General features: G+C 52.4%; 1 protein-coding gene across 1 annotated transcript in view; it reads right to left on the bottom strand.

Annotated features, from left to right (window-relative positions):
* Positions 1 to 15,075, bottom strand: part of ZZEF1 (zinc finger ZZ-type and EF-hand domain containing 1) — a gene marked incomplete at its 5' end in the record, with an annotated part of 105,495 nt that overhangs the window by 38,495 nt on the left and 51,925 nt on the right. Inside the window, 10 exons of the mRNA XM_040452955.1 lie at positions 545 to 664; positions 3,173 to 3,337; positions 4,003 to 4,471; positions 5,907 to 6,000; positions 8,115 to 8,194; positions 10,822 to 11,062; positions 12,135 to 12,283; positions 13,104 to 13,305; positions 14,068 to 14,149; positions 14,227 to 14,393. Of these exons, the coding sequence (XP_040308889.1) occupies positions 545 to 664; positions 3,173 to 3,337; positions 4,003 to 4,471; positions 5,907 to 6,000; positions 8,115 to 8,194; positions 10,822 to 11,062; positions 12,135 to 12,283; positions 13,104 to 13,305; positions 14,068 to 14,149; positions 14,227 to 14,393 (1,769 nt within the window). The remainder of the gene's footprint in view (positions 1 to 544; positions 665 to 3,172; positions 3,338 to 4,002; positions 4,472 to 5,906; positions 6,001 to 8,114; positions 8,195 to 10,821; positions 11,063 to 12,134; positions 12,284 to 13,103; positions 13,306 to 14,067; positions 14,150 to 14,226; positions 14,394 to 15,075) is intronic.

Here is a 15,075-nt window from a genome sequence, read left to right as displayed (position 1 = left end):
AGCAGACGGGACGGCTGGTCCTTCCAAACTGCACACACCCCACACAAGCCCTCGTCAAAGCACAGCTCAGCAAGGGCTCCAGAAGCACGAAGTGAGGCGTCTGCCCTGCCAGGCCTACCTCAGGGGGCGTTTTACGGCCAAGGACGGAGCCGTAAAGATCACCTCCCGATAAACAGCAAGATGGGGGCCAGTCCCGAATTAGCCCAGGTCGGTCAGCGTAGGAGGAGGGGGAGACCGTTTGATTCGAGGTTTCTGTCTGAAGCACCTACTGTGGAGGCGCCTGGGGAAGGGCTCTCTACTCAAATTCTAAGACTGCACCTAATACATCTGAAACTCAAATGACAGGTTGGAAATCCCTACATGGACCGAGAACCATCCCCTTGAAAACGCTCACACCACACAGAAAAGAAGCTGGGACAGAGCATACAGTAGGTTGGCAATGAGCTCAATGGTTCCATATTTTCAACACCGAACACGTATTTCTTCTAAAATCAGAAAAAGTAGGAAGAACGCTTTCTCTGGAAATGGCGCAGTTATACAGTACCTGTCGTTTATGCTGCTGAATCCTTTAACCGCTTTGACCAAAAATAGAACAAACTGGTAGTAAGTGTCTCGAATCTCTTTGTGCAGGTCTGCGCCACAGCCCTCCAAGTGTCCAAAATAACTAGAAACAGAGGAAAACACTGATCACCTGATTGCCAAGCCATCGCTTACTTAGTAATTGTGATTCCTTACAGGAAAAAGAGCCAAGACGCGGCGCCCGCACAAACTGGCCGGGGACCTGAGCACAAGTGCAGTCGCTGGGAGCAACGGCAAAGCAGGGTCACGGGTGGGGGATGGGGGGGCCGGGGGGCTGGCGCCAGGAGTGAGGGGCGGCAATCGTTTCTCTCTCTCTCTTAATATAAACCTGCCCCCAACTGATGGCTGGCCACCACCACTGAGGATCTTGGGTTCTGGGTTAAGTACTCCGCCCTCATCAGCCACACCCACCCTCGCCTCCCCTCACAGATTCCACCTTGACCCTTGTCACCACGGTGATGGCATCACCTCTGAGACCCTCACCTGAGAGCAGCCTGCCCACCCTCTCTGCGACCCGACCCCCACAGCAGCGACTTCAGCCCCACGGAGCCCTACACACCACAGGACCTACTCCTCCCTGATGACCCAGGACGTCACTTCGTGCCCACTGCCACCCATGCCTCCCTTCTCTGGGCCGCAGACCCAGCTGAGACCCCACGCCCCTCACCATACACTCGCCTGGGAACCCTACACAGGCGCCAGCACCGCACAGCACAGTGTCGCTGGAAGAGGCACCTCTCAAACAAGCGCTCAAAGCTCTCAGGCAGTCAGCCTGCCTTTCTCACTTGGTGTTACCTTCAACCCCTCCTGCCTCTCCTTAAATGGCCGCCACTCCTCCCAACCCTTCATGTTTAGCTGATGACTCTGCCGTTTTGTTTAAAAACGGAAAGGTCACACGGGCGTCCCCCGTCTCTGTGCCTCCATCCATGCTGTGACTCCCGCTGCAGCCACAGACGGCCTCCTGGGCTCTGTGCAAGCCGACCCCTTGGAGTCACGCGGTACCTGCCGTGCATCAAGTGCGCCTCAAACTGATGCTCTCCCGCCAGCATACGAAACGCTCTGACACCTCTTAAAAACCCTCCGTTGATCCCATTTCCCCTGCGTTTCTGCCCCGGTCCTCTGCTCCTCTTTGAGGCCAAAGTTCTCGAAATGATTGTCTGTGGTCTCTCCCTCCATTTTACACGCCCCATTTTCCTCTCGACCCGGTGCGCCTGTGCTTTCGGCCCCACGGCCCCGATGAGACTGCAGCAGACCCAGTGTGTTTTCACGTGGTGCAACCTCCCACATCAGCGTACGACACATTCTTCTCTCAGCTTCCATGACCCACCACCCCCAGTGTTCGCTCCTGATGGCCACTCCTTCCTGATCTGCTCAGCTGACCCCTCTTCCTCGGCTCTGAATAAAGAGATGACCTGCGTGCTCAGTCCTGAGCCCGCTCTTGTCCACCTCTGCCCTCTTTCTTGGCCATCCGGTCTCACAGCTTTAAAGACCACCTATATGCTGAGACTCTGTCCCTAACCCTGGCTTCTTTGCAGAACGTCAGACCCTTACCCTTACTGCCTGGATATCTGTATTTGGATGTGAAAGAGGCAGCTCAAACCACACACACCAAACAACTTTGGTCTTCTCCCCGATCTGGTTTTTCCATTCTCTTCCCCTCAGGAAAGCGCATCACCACCCACCAACTACTTCGCTTCTGCCCACGCTTTCCCAGAGAGCAGCCAGAAGGGTCTTTCATAAACGCAAACGCCAGTGCGCTCCTCCCGGGCTTGGGGTCCCCCGTCTACGACTCAGTATGAAACCCAAACACCTTAAATCATGTCCGACAAAGATGTACATCACCTGAGCCCTGCCTCATTTCCTGAGCGGGTCTCCTCCCATCCTCCCTCACTCAGGCACGCTGGCTTTCGTTCTGTTCCTCGGGCTAAGCCCCTGCCCTAAGGCCTCTGCCCTGTTCCTTCGGCCTTTAGTGCTTTTCCCTGAGTTCAACCTGAGCTCTCGGTTCACAGGCCGTCTTCTCAGCCTGCTCCCTGACCACCCCACCTACACGACAGCAGCTTCACCAGATTACTGTGTATCACTGTCCAGGACGGGCAGATTACATAGACGAATGGATGGATGGATGAACTTCTGTTCTTGTCTGTCTCTCCTCCATAGAATACAAGCTCCATCAGAACAAGAATCCTGCCTGCCTGCACATACATCACCTAGAACAGCGCCCGGCATAGTGCTCAGGAAATACTGACTGAGCTATGAGAACAACCTTGTGAAACACTTCGTGTCCTTACTGTAGAAGGAAACTAAAGTCAGCTCACAGCTTCCAGGAGCTGACTGATGAGCACGGGTACGAGGGAATACAATCCTCACTGTCTGGTCAAATACAGCTGATAAACTCATCAGGAGGAGCGAACTCGTATCTGGTATTTACTCGCTAAAAGGATAGAACCCCTTTCTCCACAGGATGAGAGAACTGACCAAAAACATACATTTGCATCCTCCACGGAAATACGAGTTACTGATTAAAGAAGACAATCAGGGTTTCTTTAAAACTACCCCTGCCTGTGTTCCTTGCAGGTATGGACTTTGGACTTACTTGGTAAACTCTTTCTGGCAGGTCAGAAGTTCCAGCAGGAAGAGAATGCACGGCGGCTGGAAGCAGTGCGGCTGCCCGAGGGACTCTGTGCAGTACTGAACTATCCTGAGGACTTCGAGGACGCTCTGCGCTTGGGCTTTCCTCCAGGAGAGAACCTTCACAACACTGAACACAGAACCCAAGTCAGGGGCACCGAGAGAGCTCAAGCGGGGGCATGTTAACAACACGGACGGACTGCTGTGAGGGCGTCAGAAAGGTCACTCAGGAGGGGGACCAGCACCTCTTGGCTACTTTTAGTCACTGCCCAGCAGCAACACGAAGCGGCTCCCGCCAACTGTCCAGAAGCCCCACAGCCCAGACTGACAAATTCAGTCATCAAAAAGGAACGTTGGGTTCTTTACTGCCCCACAGAGACAAAGTTTTAACTCTCAGGACGGGGAAATTAAAACATGCAAATGCAATACTTCCAGAGATGTAGGTCCACAGGTATATAATTCTGTCAGAAAGTATCAAATCCTAAGTTTCTCCCAGAATTAAAAAAGCCACATCTATAAATGACAGCCACCATAACAAATGTTTCTTTTCACCCTAGCAGGACATTACTGAGGTGCAATTTTCATACAGTGTAACGTGCAAATCTGAAATGACAAAATACACCTCTAAAAGAAAAAAAATAATCACCCGAGTTTTCATTGAACATTCTAGAACAAATCTCAATCTCTCTTTCAAGTATTAACTTGCCTGCCTTCACATGAACCTCAAGCCTCTGACCAGCCCGGGTGCCTACAGCTCGAAAAGAGAAGGTGCTGGGAAGGCGCTGCCCGGCTCACCTCTCGTGGGAGAGGGACTGGTCCTTGATGAAGTCCAGGACATCCCTCAGCAGGGGGTATTTCTCTTTCACTGTGGGCGCCGGTCTGGCCTCCTCCACTGACCGGAAGGAGAGCAGCCGGAGTCGCCCTCGGGTGAAGGGGGGCCGCCGGGTGGGAGCGGAAGGTGACGAGGGCTCCTCAGGGGCGGCAGGGGGCACCTCTGAGGCAGGGGGGCCGCTGCCGGGGGGCAGGTGTGGCTGCGCTTCCGAGCCGGGACCCCCGTCCCTCACGGCAGGTGTGGCCGCTTCCACGGGAGACAGCGAGGCCTGGAAATGCTCCTCCACCACAGAGCTCGTCCTCGGGCGCCTGTCGCGTGACTGCAGGTGATCCACGTCATCTGTGGCCGCCAACTTGTCACGGCTTTCTTCTGAACTCACTCCCATGGGCAAAAATCTTAGCAACAGGAGACTCTTCTGAATACACTCTTTCGCTAAATGCAAACAGCAAAGAAGGTAGTGAAAAAAGTCAAAACTAAACTTACTGCTTACTTCTGGAGAGAAAATAATCTATATAAACTCTGTAATTTAAGACGAGAAATACCTCGGTTACCACAGTGATATACACATCTACTGAAGAAAACAAACCTTTGTCTCACTGTACAAGTCACAATCTCCCCAGCACTGTCATCACACTTAAAAAGAAGTTTTATTGGGGCGCCTGGGTGGCTCAGTCAGTTGAGCGTCCGACTTCATATCAGGTCTCAATCTCACAGCTCGTGGGTTCGAGCCCCGCGTCAGGCTCTGCGCTAACAGCTCGGAGCCTGGAGCCTGCTTCGGATTCTCTCTCTCTGCCCCTCCCCTGCTCACACTGTCTCTCTCCCTCTCTCTCTCTCTCTCTCTCTCAAAAGTAAATAAACATTAAAAAATTTTTTTAAAAAAGTTTTATCGTGGATGTTTTCTAACATGCAGAGAGAAGAGTATAAGGACCCCACTGTACACCCCTAACGCCAGCCCAAGGCCAGTCTCATCTCGCTAGCCGCTGCCTCCCTGGATTATTTCCATGCAGACCACAATATCACACTATTTCATCTAAATGCTTCAACACATTTCTCTAAAATAAAAGAGATTTTATTTAAAAAAAATTTTTTTTAAACATTTATTTATTTTTGAGAGTCAGAGAGCAGGGGAGGGACAGAGAGAGGAGGAGACAGAATCCGAAGCAGGCTCCAAGGCTCTGAGCAAGCTGTTGGCACAGGGCTGGATGCGAGGTTTGAACCCACGAACCAGGGATCATGATCTGTGCCGAAGTCGGATACTTAACCGACTAAGCCACCCAGGTGCCTAAAGTAGTAAGGGTTTTTAAACTGACCATGATATCACTAAGAAATTAGGTAATTCCTTAATCTACTGAACACTCAGTGAGGGCACACTTTGAACGCATTAACAAGATGTAGCTCAGAAACACCTGACGTCTCTCTCCTAAGAGAAGTGATCAGAAAGATTCAGCATTTGGGTCATATTAATAAACAATTGCTCCTGGGGCACCTGGGTGGTTCAGTCGGTTAAGCGTCCGACTTCAGCTCAGGCGATGATCTCGCGGTTCGTGGGTTCGGGCCCCCCCGCGCCGGGCTCCGTGCTGACAGCTCGGAGCCCGGAGCCTGCCTCGGATTCTGTGTGTGTCTCTCTCTCTGCCCCTCCCCTGCTCATGCTCTGTCTCTCTCAAATAAATGAATGTTGAAAAACAAAATTAAAAAAATGGACAATGGCTCCTCTGGCATTTTTCTCTTTGTGACCATCCCTGGAAACTACATGTAGCTCCTGTCCTCCTACTTTCCTCAGGTCAACACACCTTCAACTGAAACAATCCGGAAGACGGGCCACCGGTTCCCTGGGCCACGCAGACAGAAGGCTGAGGGGCGCACTCACCCAGGCTCTCGGGGTTCAGCTCGGCAGCCTCGGACGCGTGCCTTCCTTCCGCCTCGCTCCCCAGGCTCATCAGGGACTTCTGCTTCATCTCTAGCTGGGGGGAGAGGTGGGGCCGCATGACCACACTGTGCGGGCCAGGCTGCCAGAAGAGCCACAGCACGCCGCGTCAAACACACCCAGCGCACTGGCGCCACGGAGACCCGCGCCAGCACCGTGCAGCCACCGAGGACACGGGACTGAGCTGCTTTCGTCTGCCCTGGGAGGAAGCCAGACTTTGAAAGATGGATGTGTCTGCAGCTGTATGTGCAGCACTGCTTTCTTTTCAACTATGCGCTGTCTGGAGGGGGTTTTACCCCAACCCTATTGCTCGAAAACCGTGAACGCTGGAGCTGGGGGGGCCGTTACCCACAGCTGACCAAGCGCCGCTGAGGCAGCAGAGGTCTAGAGAAGCGAAGGGTCTTGCTAGGGTTACACCTCCAGCCGGCTGAAGTTGGACCAAAAGTTCGCCTCCCCTCTGTCTGCGTGAAGGGACGCTCGTAAGCGATACCGAGCCTGCCGGGCAGGGGGCGGCGGTCACACAGCGGGAGCCACGGTGCGCACAGCCCAGGCGGCAGGCCGTCCGTGCCGCCCGAGAGGCCAAGGTCTGGGGAAGGAGGCCGGCGTCTTGTCCAGCTATCGGCAGTCTGTGCCGCGCTAGACCAGAAGCGTGGCCTACCTGGTGCCTCGTCCACTGCCAAACCCTTTCACCCGAGCCGCCTGTGGAACGAGCCTGTGTCGGACACGCTGTCCTCAACGACCGCCACTGCCTGCCCCGTCTCCTCTGCCAGCGCTGCTCTGGCCCTCCTCTCACCGTTCTGAGGGCAGGACCTCTCAGTCTCTTCTGAGAATCTGTCCGTTTGGTCCCCATCTATCTATCCATCTGGTGTGTATGCTCCGATCGCTATGGATCCTGGTCAGGCCTCTCTGTTCCCGGGTAAACTCACACCTTAAAAAAACATCCCCGATGGCGGGAAGCTATCGTCATCCCTCTTCTGACGTTTCCGTGAAGCACCAGTGAGGTTCTTAAACGTTTGCTGAACCCTACCGCCAGGCGTCTCTGATAACCCGTATGTTCTCATCCTCAGCACGTCCCAGTCTGAACTCACCCCCTACTCCCAAAGACCCAAGGCCACTTTCCCCCGTCCGGTCAACGCTTCCAGCGCTTTCCCCCGTCCGGTCAACGCTTCCAGCGCTTTCCCCCGTCCGGTCAATGCTTCCAGCGCCCAGCAAGTCACCAAGGCAGGAGCGCGGAATGGTCCTGGACGCCACACCACTGTGCACCCCTCAACAGCGGCCACGGAGCCTGACCATCCTACCCCTGGAGCAGCTGTCACGTTTACCTAGGGACCACGGTCGGTCTCCTGCACTCCGTCTCCTTGTCCATCCCCTCCTCCACGATTTCAGGATTCCTCCCAATCACTACACAGCGTTTAAGACGACTGTGAACACATAAACAATGATAACATGTAGGGTCCCTCTCCACGCCTGAGAAAAATGATCTCCCGCGCACGGCGTTCGCCATTCCTGTGCATCTGCACTACGCGCCACAGACCCGGGCTGCGTGTCAACTTAACGTGAGGTGGAGCGCACTCAGACCTCCCTCCCGGACTGGTTTCTGCTCGTCACCCGTGTGTGAGCTGACACATGTGGCTCGCCTCATTCACTCTCACCGCGGCACAGCCGTACGTGACCGTCTCACGCTGCAGCGTGGCTGAGGCAGCCAGGTAACACACGGTCTCGCTGTCCGTCCTCCTACCGGTGCACATTTTGTTCCTCCAGTTCATGGCTGTCACCAACGAACGGTTACTACGGAACCACTTTTCTACCATGCAGAAAGGGCCCCCCTTTGACAGTGGCCTTTCCCCCACTGAAAGCCCTGCGTGGTTGTCCCGTATCTACCACAGTGCTTTTCCACCTGGTCCACGAGGTCCCGCAGAGTGGCCTTTGGGGTGACAGCCTGTTTCCTCTGAACATCCTTCGCACTCACCACACTACGATCTCAAGGGTTCTAAATTATTTTACAGCATTTCGTGTTGTCACTGAACTTAAGTTTTTAAAAAATTCCTAAGGTTATGCTCTTGAGAAGAGGGCTGTTACACCTTAATGACAACGAAACCATGGTGGGAAAAACTCAAAATACATAAAGATCCCATGCAAGGAAAATCTTACCATCCATATCCGAATCCCATCTGCCAAATAGTACACCTGTGCAAACTCCTCGCTCAGGGCTGTGTGGCCCCCACTTTTTACTGGGGAGAGGAGATAAGGAGAGGGCGCTCAGTTAGCTCAATTCACTACTGCGACCAAATCAGTTTATGATGCGACCAAATCAAATTTATGCACAAATCAGTTTCTAAACTTCCTAACACTACTAACACAGAGTCTTTTCCCTGAGGCACACACGTTGCGGGCAGGAAGACACTTGGGCGTAATAAAGATCAGTTAAGCCACAAATACCTGGAATGGGTTCTCTGTGTTACTTCAAACTAACCCTTTTCAAGTGAACAACATCTGAAACGGACACACTATTAAACGGGGTAAAATATTTAAAGTAAAAATATGAGAGTAAATTATCAAAAATATTAAAAGTAAAATAAAGTATTAAAAGTGGATAAAAATAGTTATTAAAAAATAATAATTATTATTATTGACATGAAAAAGGTTCACGGTATAAATTAAGTAAAAAAGGTCAGCTTTGGGGGCGCCTGGGTGGCGCAGTCGGTTAAGCATCCGACTTCAGCCAGGTCACGATCTCGCGGTCCGGGAGTTCGAGCCCCGCATCAGGCTCTGGGCTGATGGCTCGGAGCCTGGAGACTGTTTCCGATTCTGTGTCTCCCTCTCTCTCTGCCCCTCCCCCATTCATGCTCTGTCTCGCTCTGTCCCATAAAAAAAAAAAAAAAAAAAAAGTTGAAAAAAAAATTAAAAAAAAAAAGGTCAGCTTTGAAACAGTGTAAACAAAATTATTTATAAAGAACATACGTATTTAAAACACAGTGTGCACGTAGGTACATATACACCGTAAGGTCAGGTAGATATGCAGAAATATGTTAATAGACTTGTTCTTGAACTGATGAGATTATAATTGATCGTTATTTTAAGCTTTTCTGTACTTTTTAAGTCCCTACATGGATATTATTCTTATAATCAGAAACATAACAAAAAAGTTGTTTGTTTAAAAGAAAGACCTATGAGCCCTGCTTCTTTCTTGTCTTGTAAAAACCCAAGGAGAATGTGTCAGAACAGCATGATGCTTTCTGGCAAGCGGACATATGATGTGAGGACAACTTTCTGAACATGCAGGATGTGCCGGGCTCTATACCAGGCCCTGGGGACACAATGCTGACGAACGCAGACCTGGACCCTGCCCTCACGTAGTTTACCGTCTAGGTGAAAGACTCCTGCCATATATTTCTAGTGCGAAAGATTGACCAACTTTTGCACAAAGGTGACCAAGTGATCTAGACAAGGGCCACCCTTAAAGTAGCCCATCCCATAGGACCTGTGAACAGCCCTGAGGAACTGAGGGCCTCCAACGGTGCCTCCAAAGCCCGAGTGGCAGGTATCCTGGGAACAGCCTATATTCGGCAAAGTGTTTCAAGTTCCCACATCAGACTGTGTTTCTCTCCTGAAATAAGATATGTGATATCTGAACACAATCTGAAAAAGAGCTAGGGAACTGGCAACCAGCCAAAAATTTTGTTTCTCAGGGTTTGTTGGTTTTTTTTTTTAATTGTTACTTTAAGTAGACCCCACTCCCAACGTGGGGCTTGAACTCACGACCTCGATGTCAAGAGTCGCAGGCTCTACCGACAAAACCAGCCAGGTGTTCCTGCTTCCTAGCTGTTAACTCACAAGGCTTTTGTCCATCTACTGAGACGGTCCAGCTCTCTTACTATAATTTGATTGTGAAAACATACACTGGATTTTTGCCTCAAGACCTGACAGGACACATCGCCACCCCCTAGCAGAGATACACTCTTCCATGGGATGGCTGTTTTCATAAATCACTCGTGCCTCCATGTAGATTTTGTTTACTTGAGCAGCTTCTTAAAGGAAATAGTTAAGAATTGAAGGAGGAGGGATTAATGGAGATGTTTTAGAAATCAGGAAATAAACTCTGCAAAGTGAGCTCCAAAGAACCGGGCCAAAAGGGCAGCAGTGACCCTCGCGGTGATCGTGGTAACAGCAGCCGTCAATGACCTGCTCAGATGGGAGAAACCACCCACCCCCGCTCGTTTCATCTGTGCCACAGAAGTGCTCGGGGACACCCCATGTCGTCTTTAGGGAGAGTGTGAGATGTTCTTCCCTTGAAAGACGATGAGGAGAGAGATTATTATGAGGCCGCAGGCTGCACGCACAGTGGACACAGGTGCACACGACGGCAAGGAGCATGCTGCCCACAGAGGAGGCTGAGCAGGGCCAACGCTACAGGAGCTCTGTGTGCAGGTGCGAGCGGACACCTCCGCTCCCGTCCCTGATTATCAGCTCACTGAATGACCTCAACAGGTCCGGGCGTAACCGGCATCTCTCGGAAGGTCAGAGCCACCGGCCCCCAGTTTACAGTTTTGCCTGAGACTAAACCCAAGTCAGGGTTTCCTCCCATTAAACTTGCTGGCAGTTTTCCATGAGATTTGTGGAGAAAGAAGTGACCTGTCGATTAGGAAACTCAAGGCCACTTGCCACGCACGACAATCCACTGACTATAAACTGGTCACGAATCTCTTGACCGGCAGAGTAGGACTTAATGAGATGAAGTCTACGGTGGTAGAAACACGTTCATATTTGAAAATATTTTAAAATTTTCACTTAAGATAGGCTTTCTTAAAACTTAGCAACTGGCCTTCGGATGAGAAATATTCCCTGTAGTATAAGTTACCATATTTCTGCAGCTTCTCATATAAGTCTGGAGTACGACACACCAGAGCAGCAAAGGTGGCGTTCACAGCTTGATCAATAGTGGAACCAGCAACTCTATCTGTCTTTGGGGCCTGTTTTCTACATGCCTGTATGAGTCCCTTGCACAGTTCTGACAGTGGCCCACAGCAGCTCTGGGCAGGGTCTGCCTGTACAAACTCAAGAAGGAGACGGCAGCAGGGATCCTCGGGGATGCACGTGACCTGGAACAACAACAACAACGGGTCCCGGTGAGCGCAGCCGTTCGAGGGGTACGGTTCGGCGAGCACCTGCCGGGCCAGAGGAGAAGGACAAAACACGGGGTGCTCTGGGGAAACCACACAGGTACACGGGTTGAAAACCAGGGTAAACGTAGGGAGACGGTGAGGGCGTGAACCCCAGCGCCACCACAGAGCAAAAGGTTATCGAGCACCAAATGCCAGGGAGGGATGCCCAGTGCTGAGAGCCCACTGGACAGAGCCCCCGGGGCGGCTGATGTCACGAAGAAGAGCCTCTGGGAGGGAGTGAGCTTTGGGCCAGACTCTGAAGACTGAGCCGGAGTTAAGAGTCAGCGGCGAGACTGACCTGGCCTTAAGTCTCACCCGGGGCTGGGCGGTGGGTGGGGGGTGAAAAGGGCAGAGTGGCGAGGTGAAAGGAGATGGGATAGAGCCTCGACCGTCATACCGAGGAGCTCGGACTTCACCCTGTGGGCACTGGGAGCCATTACTGGTGCTTGGCAGTGGGATGACAAGGGACGATAAGATGATGCCGCAGCTAAAAAGCCACATCTACAGAGAGAGGATGGCGGGGGAGAGGCCCTGGACCCTCCGCTAACCTCCGAGTGACTTGGGGGAGGGAGGGACAAGAGGTAGTGCAGGGACAGAGGGCAGGGCGACGGAAGGGGGACGAGAGGCAAACTTGTTTAGTTGACGAAATACCACGAGCGCCGCTGTTCACGGACAAGAGTGCAACACGAATCGTTCACTCCGTCTGACTCAGTGGGCACCAGCGGCGGACTCAACGGGCCGGTTCAGCAGCTCCTCGAAGAGAGCCTTCCTGAGCACCTACGCCACTCGGCTGGGGTCACTCCCTCGCCGTGTCAGAACACCCACCACCCACCGCGCGTGCAGTGTGGACACCAGGTGAACCAGGGGTGGACCCTGCCTTCCAGGGGCTAACAGCTGGCGGGGGGTGGGGGAGTGGGGGGGACGCAAACACAGGCGTTCGTGATTCAAAGCGGCGACGGTGAGCGAGCGGACTCCACTGCAGGTAGAAAGACGCCAGGACAGTAAATACCTCCTTACTATCCTGGCGCGGGCTAGTGGGCCAGCTGGCTGCTAATCCCAGCTCCAGACACAGCTGATGCCGGAAGACCGGTTTCCACAGCGGGGAGTTCAGGACCGCCGCCATTTTTGCCGGGGGCACGGCCACGTCGCCCCCTAACTCTGGAAAGAGAAGAAGGCTAGTGAGAGCTCTGTTCTCCCGGCGACACGGAGAGTCTGTCAACTGCCCAAAAGGAGGTTTTAACCACTGGGTGCTCGAAGATGAGCAAGGGATCCACGCAGTTACCACGACATGACTGCGGCACTTGATAAACACCCCTCCCCGCCGCGAACCCATCCTGTGCCACAGCCTCAGCTCCAGGGCACTGCTGGAGACCGGGCACAGGTGTTTAGTGACAAGGGAAATGCTCACAAGGTGTAAGCTTTGGTTTGCAAAACAAATGAGAATTAAATACGCACCCTTGTGTGCTTATGAGCAGATGTAAAAAAAGACTGGGTGGAGATATATTAAAATGTTAATACTTTTCCCCACTAGGAATGGCTTTTCTCCTTGACTTTCCCATTATGCAATTTCTATGACATTCTACTTTTACAATCGGGAAGCCTCAAAAAGTGAAATAGAAATGAAATACGTGAGGAAGTTTTATTCTACAATTATTGTTTCTTAGATGCATTTAATAACTAAGCTGAAAAATCACCTTACAGCAAAATCCACATTCCCATATTTAACAAAAACACTCATGTGGTTAAAGGATATAGAGCTTATTCTATTTCTGGCTTCCAGATTTCACTAACAAGAACGAAAAAAACAACAGCGATGCTGCTGAACACCTGCCCCGTGCCCCATGTGCCCTCTGTGACAGGCTCCAAAGTCCACGTCAAGAAACTACGGAAATAACACCCAGTGGACACTGGGTTTACTCCAGTTTGGTCTAGAGGGCCCTGTGACAGGGCACCACCTGGCCCTCCCCCACGGACTCACTGTGTGTAGACTTGAGCGCCATGCACTGGGCAGCGAGGCGTCCCAGCAGCCGGGAAACAAGCAGTTGTAAATCCGACGCCCACGACACGGCCACGTCGGGCAGACCGTAGGCCGTGACTGTGAACTTGTAGCCCCACTCATTGTTACTGCTGTCAGAGTGAAAGAGGAACTGGAGCCGCGGGCCGGCCTTAAAGGTCACTTTCTAGAGAGAAACACAGAAGCCACGAGAAAGCGCCACTTCAGCACCAAGCACGTTCTCCAAGACTCAAAAATCTAAATCCAAAGCCAGTCTGTATTCTCGCCATTCTATCTTGCCACGCCCACCGAGGTGATGAAGGAGAAGCGAACAACGCAACGACTGGAACGGAAAATTCACCCCTGCACCTAGTGAGGCTCTCTAAACCCCGGACGCCCATCTCGGCCAGAAACGGTGCTTGTGCGTCCCTCCGCTCCCTGCCAAGACCACCGACAGCGGAGAGGAAACCCCGCGCCAGAGGTCGTGCGGGCCCCACCGCGGTGGGGCCCTCCTGGCTCTCCCCACATGCTCTGGGCCTTCCGGGACCCACTGGCCCTTGCACGCTGAGGATCCCAACTCCCCGTTCACACCGGACAATGTGACACACACCAGGGATTGGCAAGTTTCCTGTGAAGAGCCAGACAGTAAATTATTAGACCTCTGGGGCCGTGTGGTCTCTGCCGCGACCACTCAAATCTACACTGCAGCACCAAAGCAGCTAGAAACGACACGTGAACCAACGGGGGCGAGGCCACGTTCCGAGATACCTTTATCTACAAAACAGACGACCGGCTGTCATTTGTGAACTCTGACACCAGCCCTCCCTTTTACGAGAGCGTGACCAACACTTCCCTTCAACACCCAGCCGCCCTTCCCCCCACGGGCTGCCAACGGCAGAGGCTCGGTGCAGAAGTGCACATGCCACCTCCTCCTGGGAGCACCACTCACCTTGGGCCACTTGTCAGTGCCGACTTTGGTGTCATAGCGTGTCTTTCCACCTCTAGCGTCGGTAAATTCCAGATAATCGTACCTGTGAAGGCAGAATCACTGTTACCTGCCCTCGCTCACGTTAAGCGTTTCCGCTAGGGGGAAGCATGAGCATCTTACCGCTTCTCAGTCTCACACCGCTCATCAAATTCCACCTCAAAACAGGTTGCGCCCGGGCTAACAAAGACGGACACCTCGTGGCAGTTGTTCTCATAGTTGTGTGCAGACTCCTTCGTCCACGTGTGTAACACCACCGGACGCTCCTGTGGCCAAGGCTCCACATCGAGCTGCACAAACGAACAAGCAAGCAAGAGAGGGTCCATCACTTCGTGTCCAGACACGCAGGCAACGGGGCTTCCGCGTTAGCACCCGGGCAGACGGCCTGGACAGCCGACACAAACTGCCGCACGGACTCAAAGTATCCCGATGTTCCATCTGCGCACCCCGGTCACCACGCGTCTCCCCCTGAGCAGTGGTTTTTAGGGCACTACGGTGCTTCCGTGATTAGCTTCTGTTTTCTGGCTGGGGCAGAGCTGTTTCCTGGAGACCACTCACTACCCACTTGAATTTCCAGTGGGAAAAAAACACCGAATTTGGGACCTTGGCAAACCCGAGCTCATCTCCTCTTCTCCCTCCCTGTGTTTTCGTCTTTGCCTTTTCACCTTGAAAGTAGGCTTTATGATACATGCCCTTTCTATTTCCACAGAGTTCTTTTGAGACTCAAAGAAGATAGTGAAAAACCTTTGTGTCCTGTAAGGTTAAGGAGGGAGAAAATTCTTTTAAATACCCAACCTTCGAATTTGCCTTTCGACATACGTTCTCTCTTCTAGACTTCAATCTGTTTTTTACTTACACGGCTTTTGTGTAAGTTCATGTGCTAGGAAAGGAAATTGACCTACGTATAGCTTCCTTTCGGACGCTGATCAGGCCAGACCAACTGGGGCCACCCTTTATCCTTGTTAGCAAACC

The sequence above is a fragment of the Herpailurus yagouaroundi genome, unplaced genomic scaffold (assembly GCF_014898765.1).
Source record: "Herpailurus yagouaroundi ecotype Mexico unplaced genomic scaffold, PumYag 208, whole genome shotgun sequence".
Taxonomy (NCBI): domain Eukaryota; kingdom Metazoa; phylum Chordata; class Mammalia; order Carnivora; family Felidae; genus Herpailurus; species Herpailurus yagouaroundi.
The sequence above is the reverse complement of the archived record's forward strand: the minus strand, read 5'-3'. Positions and strand labels throughout refer to the sequence as shown.